The sequence below is a fragment of the Pristiophorus japonicus genome, chromosome 30 (genome assembly GCF_044704955.1).
Source record: "Pristiophorus japonicus isolate sPriJap1 chromosome 30, sPriJap1.hap1, whole genome shotgun sequence".
NCBI classification, from domain to species: domain Eukaryota; kingdom Metazoa; phylum Chordata; class Chondrichthyes; family Pristiophoridae; genus Pristiophorus; species Pristiophorus japonicus.
This window is the reverse complement of record NC_092006.1, coordinates 607,473-614,757: the sequence shown is the minus strand read 5'-3', so window position 1 is coordinate 614,757 and position 7,285 is coordinate 607,473. Positions and strand designations below refer to the sequence as shown.

The window sequence follows — 7,285 nt, the reverse complement described above, 5'->3', positions numbered from 1 at the left end:
CTCCCTGTCCCAAGTACCCCCCTCCTCTCTCCCTGTCTCCCCCCCCCTCCCTGTCCCCAGTACCCCCCCACCCTCCCTGTCCCCAGTACTCCCCACCCTCCCTGTCCCCTGTCCCCTGTCCCCCCCTCCCTCCCTGTCCCCCCCCACCCCCCCTCCCTCCCTGTCCCCCCCCCCACCCTCCCTGTCCCAAGTACCCCCCTCCCTCCCTGTCCCCGTCCCACCCCCCTCCCTGTCCCCAGTACCTGTTACTTGGTGAAGTTAAACAATTCTGGGATCTGAACCCTGAGCCCCGGGTGTATCAGGACCCATCAGATGTCCCCAACATGTGGGATACAGTGACCCGGGGGGGAAGGGGGGGGTTAGACCCGGGGAGGGGACGGAAGGGGGGTTCGACCCGGGGAGGAGGGGGGAAGGGGGGTTAGACCGGGGGGTAACCCGGGGAGGGTCAGAACCCAGGGGGGGTTAGACCCGGGGGGGAACCTGGGGAGGGTCAGACCCTGGGGGGAGGGGGCGGAGGGGAACCCGGGGAGGGTCAGACCCTGGGGGGGTAACCCAGGGAGGGTCAGACCCTGGGGGGAGACTGCATTGTTTGTGTGTTTGCTGCAATCCCCGGCGCTAGCCTCCGCTATTGTGCATCACCTTGTGGGGAAAACTCTCCGCTGGTTCCCTGTAGATGTTCACTTCCACAACTTTCTGTTTGCATTTGGGATTTCCAGCATTCGGTGTCCCTCTGACTCTCTCTTTCCGGCAGTGATTGATTTTGGATCTGCGCACAATATGAAACAGGAGGCCACAGTTGTGGAGAAACTGTCCACGGAAATGTTGACGGTGAATGAACTCTTCGTGACGTCTGTGTTCAGGCTGCCGCCCAAACAGGGCGGCGTCCTCCTGGGCTTCTACGCCAAGACAGACAACATGCGCTACCTGGAGGTGGCAGTGATGGGGAAAATCAACAGAGGTAGGAGGCAGGCATCGTTGACAGCATCATTGATCGGGGCACTGGGGGTCACCAGGGTTCTGGGGGCGGTTACCCGGGGGCACTGGGGGTTGCTCTGGGCGTTACCCGGGGGCTCTGGAGGTTACCCAGTCTCTGGGCGGGCTCTGGGGGTTACCCAGGGGCTCTGGGGACTACCAGGGCACTGGGGGTTACCCAGTCTGTGGGCGGGCTCTGGAGGTTACCCAGGGGCTCTGGGAGCTACCAGGGCACTGGGGGTCACCAGGGTTCTGGGGGCGGTTACCCGGGGGCACTGGGGGTAGCTCTGGGCGTTATCTGGGGGCTCTGGGGACTACCAGGGCTCTGGAGGTTACCCAGTCTGTGGGCGGGCTCTGGGGGCTACCCGGGGGCTCTGGGCGTTACCCGGGGGCTTGGGGGTTACCCAGTCTGTGGGCGGGCTCTGGGGGTTACCCAGTCTGTGGGCGGGCTCTGGGGGTTACCCAGGGGCTCTGGGGGTTACCCAGTCTCTGGGCGGGCTCTGGGGGTTACCCAGGGGCTCTGGGGGCTACCAGGGCACTGGGGGTTACCCAGGGGCTCTGGGGGTTACTCGGGCGATCTTGGGCAGCTGATTTGCTTTTGTCTGTTTTTTGCGTTACCGGTCAAGACACATTTCACGCCCACTGAATCTAACTGTAACGGCCCATCGTTGTGTCCGAGTTCCTGTATCTCAGGCCCTCACGGTTAATGCAGGAACTCTGATTCCCATGGGAGGAGAGGGAGGGAAAGGGAAAGGGGATGAGGCGAGGGGAATGGTAGGAGATGGGGAGGTGGGAGGGAGGGGACAAGGGGAGGGGAAGGGATGAGAGTTGGGCAGGAGGGGAGGAGTATGGGGATGAGGGTGGGAGGAGTTTGGGGGAGGAGATGGGGAGAAGGAGGGATAGGAACTTGGGGTGGGGAGAAGGGGAGGGGAAATCGATTGGAAGGGGGGATGGGGAGGAGGGACAGGGATGAGTGGTGGGAAGGAGATGGGATGGGGGGCGAGGGGAGGAGATAGGGAGGAGGGACAGGGACGAAGGGTGGGGAGGAGGGGAAGAGATGGGAAGGGGGGAGGGATGGGGAGTACGAGGGATAAGGATGAGGGGTGGGTAGGAGATAGGGAGAAGGAGGGACAGGGACGAGGGGTGGGGAGGAGATGGGATGGGGGCGAGGGGAGGAGATAGGGAGAAGGAGGGACAGGGAATGGGAAGAGCGAACTGCAGTTAATTGTCTCTTTCACACAGTGCTTGTCCGTTACCTGAGAGAAGACGGGAAAACCCAGTCCGTGAACCTACAGAACGCAAACCTGTCGGACGGGAAGCCTCACTCCATCATCCTGAGGATCAGTGGGCTCCAACGCGACCTGATCACCGTGGAACTATACATTGATTGCAGACAGGTGGATTCCAGTATGGGGCTTCCAGCCGTGTCCAGCATTCCCCCCGAGGAGGCGGAGTCGGTCAATATACGCACTGGTCACAGGGCATATGCACGGATGCAGGTGAGCTCAGGTCAAGGCCCCACTGGATGTGATTGGACTCCACAATAATCAGTTTGTGTCTGGATCTTCGATCTTGCATCCCATTGGGAGCAAGGTGGATATTTCTCATCCCTGTGAGTGAACACACTGACACACTTGGAGCAACTCAGAGAGAGAGATACATTCAAAAAACTCCCATCTGAACAGCCTTGTGATACAATTCCATCTTGAATTCTTCGGGAATCTTTGAAAGTCCAGATCAGGACTTGTGTAAAAAGGTTCAGGTGAAGAGATGGGAGCTGGGGGGGCTTGGACAAGAGGGTTGCATTGGTGGGAGAATTGAACACTGGGGAGGGCGATTGAACAAGAGCTGTTCAGTCTCTCATTGCTGAACCCGTGCACTTTTACCTGCCCAACCTGGGTAAGCGGTAGGAATCCTGAAATGCTCATCATATATTGCACAGTCTCACATGATCTTCTGAATCTGCCCTAGACCGAATGGCCTACTCCTGCACCTATGTTTTCTATGTTTCTATGAGTTGGGTATAAAGATTTAAATGAACAGTTGAAATGGCACACAGTAGATTGACATCAGTTACTACCCTCCTTGGAAAATAGAACATTGCCTCGTGCGGAGTGCACTAGACTTGGCACAGCTCCTCTTCCCTGCAACCACTGGCAGTCTAGAACGGCTACTGAGTTGGCACAAGACAGGCTGAGATACTTTCAAAATTTGAGTAGGACAAAGGAAATTTAAATTTGTATCTCATAAATGCAAGAACAGCCCCAGTCAACAATATTCAATCAAAATGTTGTGTACTGCACATATAATCTCATCAGCCCCAATTACAGGACCCCAGACCCCGTTATCATCACCAACAATCTCAGGACTTGACATCAAGGCAGCATTTAACTGAGTGGGATCCTAGTAAATTTGAACTCAATGGGATTCAGCGGGGAAACTTTCCACTGGCTGCAGTCATACCGAGCACAAAGGAAGATGGTTGTAGTTGTTATAGTATACAAAATCTCAGCCCCAGGACATCGCTGCAGGAGTTCCTTGGGGCAGTGTCCTAGGCCCAACCATCTTCAGCTGCTTCATCAATGACCTTCCCTCCATCATAAGGTCAGAAGTGGGGATGTTCACTGACAGTGTTCAGTTCCATTCTCAGATAATGAAGCAGTCCATGCCCGCATGCAGCAAGACCTGGATGACATTAAGTGGCAAGTAACATTCACGCCACAAAAGTGCCAAGCAGTGACTATCTCCAACAAGTGAGAGCCTAACCACTGCCCCTTGACGTTCAACGACATTACCATCAACATCCTGGGGGTCACCATTTACCAAAAGCTTAACTGGACCAGCCACATAAACACTATGGCAACAAGAGCAGGTCAGAGGCTGGGTATCCTGCGGCGAGTGTCTCATCTCCTGACTCCCCAAAGCCTTTCCACCATCTACAAGTCAGGAGTGTGATGGAACACTCCCCACTTGCCTGGATGAGTTGCAGCTCCAACAAACACTCGATGCTCGACACCATCCAGGACAAAGCAGACCGCTCGATGGGCACGTTACCCACCACCTTCAACACCCACTCCCTCCACCACCGGCGCACCGTGGCTGCAGTGTGCACCGTCTACAAGATGCACTGCAGCAACTCGCCAAGGCTTCTTCGGCAGCACCTCCCAAACCCGTGACCTCCACCACTGACAAGGGCAGCAGGTGCATGGGAACACCACCACCTCCACGTTCCCCTCCGAGTCACACACCATCCTGACTGGGAAATATATCGGCCGTTCCTTCATCGTCACTGGCTCACAATCCTGGAACTCCCTCCCTAACAGCACTGTGGGAGCACCTTCACCACACGGACTGCAGCGGTTCAAGAAGGCGGCTCACCACCACCTTCTCAAGGGGCAATTAGGGATGGGCAATAAATGCCGGCCTTGTCAGAGAACCCCACATCCCAGGAATGAATAAACAAAAAAAAGGACCCTACACCCTGATATCCATCACTCAACAGTTTGCACGATTCATCTGCAGGGGTTGAATAATTGATTTGGTTTAAAGATTCTTAAATTTATTAAATGAAAAGAAATAATAAACCTTTTGTGTGCCCGTGCTCAGGGTTCGTTGGAGGAGTTGAAGCTGATCCTTGGAGGCACTATGACTCGGGTTGGAGCCCTGCAGGAGTGTCCATTTCAGGGTGACGATGCTCTCACAAACGCAGGTATGATTTGAATAAAACGGGACAATTTTTCCCCACACCGAATACTGACCACCATCCTCACATCAAGCTGCTCTCGGTGACTGATGAATTGGGCCGGGTATTGCTCCCAGAGCTTGCTGACAATCCCAGGAGTCTTCTGAGAGCAAGCAGATGTTCACTCTACCTTTCTCAGGTGTTTATTTAACCTCCCTCAGACATTTCCTCAATCTCCCTTTCTCTTCAAGTGTGATTGGGCATTGCTGCCCAGATGAGAGTTGTGTTCCCTGTCTGTGTCAAGTGTCAAGTTCCAAATCTAGTCCCCTCTTTCCAGGCCTTTAAATTGTGATCCTGATCGCTTTTTCTGTTTTCTTTACAGTGAACGGTGCAAATTCAGTCCTTGGTAAGTGTTGCAGCTTTTTAACGTCTGCTTGTTGCATTCTTGAATTGCATTGTTATAGGCCCCTTGAATCGCACCGGGTGCGAGGGTCATTTTTACTGGGAGAAATTTTTAACTCAATTTATTTCCAAATATCAGTTGGTGCTTCATGTAAATGTACAGTGCCATTCATGTAAGTGTTTTTTACTGAGTCCCACAGAACAGGACAGTCCTGTGTCCATTCCTGCTCTTTGCTGAGGGTGGGGGGACTTCGATTGATAGCACCTGCACCAGGGAGGGGAATCAGCCCGGGTTCCTGATCCCTGTCCAGTGACCCCTGGGTTAGAGAGGGGGAAATCAGCCAGGGTTCCTGATCCTGATCACTGCCCAGTAACCTCTGGGTTAGAGAGGGGGGGAATCAGCCAGAGTTCCTGCTCCTGATCCCTGTCCAGTGACCCCTGGGTTAGAGAGGGGGAAATCAGCCAGGGTTCCTGATCCTGATCACTGCCCAGTAACCTCTGGGTTAGAGAGGGGGGGAATCAGCCAGAGTTCCTGCTCCTGATCACTGCCCAGTGACCCCTGGGTTAGAGAGAGAGGGGAAATCAGCCAGGGTTCCTGCTCCTGATCACTGCCCAGTGACCCCTCGGTTAGAGAGAGTGGGGAAATCAGCCCGGGTTCCTGCTCCTGATCACTGCCCAGTGACCCCTGGTTAAGAGAGAGGGGAAATCAGCCAGGGTTCCTGCTCCTGATCACTGCCCAGTGACCCCTGGGTTAGAGAGAGAGGGAAATCAGCCAGGGTTCCTGCTCCTGATCACTGCCCAGTGACCCCTGGGTTAGAGAGAGGGGAAATCAGCCAGGGTTCCTGCTCCTGATCACTACCCAGTGACCCCTGGGTTAGAGAGAGAGGGTAAATCAGCCCGGGTTCCTGCTCCTGATCACTGCCCAGTGACCCCTGGGTTAGAGAGAGGGGAAATCAGCCCGGGTTCCTGCTCCTGATCACTGCCCAGTGACCCCTGGGTTAGAGAGAGGGGAAATCAGCCAGGGTTCCTGCTCCTGAACACTGCCCAGTGACCCCTGGGTTAGAGAGAGAGGGGAAATCAGCCAGGGTTCCTGCTCCTGATCACTGCCCAGTGACCCCTGGGTTAGAGAGAGTGGGGAAATCAGCCCGGGTTCCTGCTCCTGATCACTGCCCAGTGACCCCTGGGTTAGAGAGAGGGGAAATCAGCCAGGGTTCCTGCTCCTGATCACTGCCCAGTGACCCCTGGGTTAGAGAGAGGGGAAATCAGCCAGGGTTCCTGCTCCTGATCACTGCCCAGTGACCCCTGGGTTAGAGAGAGGGGAAATCAGCCAGGGTTCCTGCTCCTGATCACTGCCCAGTGACCCCTGGGTTAGAGAGAGAGGGAAATCAGCCAGGGTTCCTGCTCCTGATCACTGCCCAGTGACCCCTGGGTTAGAGAGAGGGGAAATCAGCCAGGGTTCCTGCTCCTGATCACTACCCAGTGACCCCTGGGTTAGAGAGAGAGAGGAAATCAGCCAGGGTTCCTGCTCCTGATCACTACCCAGTGACCCCTGGGTTAGAGAGAGAGGGGAAATCAGCCCGGGTTCCTGCTCCTGATCACTGCCCAGTGACCCCTGGGTTAGAGAGAGGGGAAATCAGCCCGGGTTCCTGCTCCTGATCACTGCCCAGTGACCCCTGGGTTAGAGAGAGAGGGGAAATCAGCCAGGGTTCCTGCTCCTGATCACTGCCCAGTGACCCCTGGGTTAGAGAGGGGGAAATCAGCCAGGGTTCCTGCTCCTGATCACTACCCAATGACCCCTGGGTTAGAGAGAGGGAAATCAGCCAGGGTTCCTGCTCCTGATCACTGCCCAGTGATCCCTGGGTTAGAGAGAGAGGGGAAATCAGCCAGGGTTCCTGCTCCTGATCACTGCCCAGTGACCCCTGGGTTAGAGAGGGGGAAATCAGCCCAGGTTCCTGCTCCTGATCACTGCCCAGTGACCCCTGGGTTAGAGAGAGGGGAAATCAGCCAGGGTTCCTGCTCCTGATCACTGCCCAGTGACCCCGGGGTTAGAGAGAGGGGGAAATCAGCCAGGGTTCCTGCTCCTGATCACTGCCCAGTGACCCCTGGGTTAGAGAGAGAGAGGAAATCAGCCAGGGTTCCTGCTCCTGATCACTGCCCAGTGACTCCTGGGTTAGAGAGAGAGAGGAAATCAGCCAGGATTCCTGCTCCTGATCACTGCCCAGTGACCCC

General features: G+C 55.6%; 1 protein-coding gene across 1 annotated transcript in view; it reads left to right on the top strand.

Moving 5' to 3' along the window:
* Positions 1-7,285, top strand: part of thbs3a (thrombospondin 3a) — an 80,522-nt gene that overhangs the window by 1,402 nt on the left and 71,835 nt on the right. The window contains exons 2-5 of the mRNA XM_070868508.1: positions 752-958; positions 2,215-2,471; positions 4,579-4,681; positions 5,037-5,060. Of these exons, the coding sequence (XP_070724609.1) occupies positions 752-958; positions 2,215-2,471; positions 4,579-4,681; positions 5,037-5,060 (591 nt within the window). The remainder of the gene's footprint in view (positions 1-751; positions 959-2,214; positions 2,472-4,578; positions 4,682-5,036; positions 5,061-7,285) is intronic.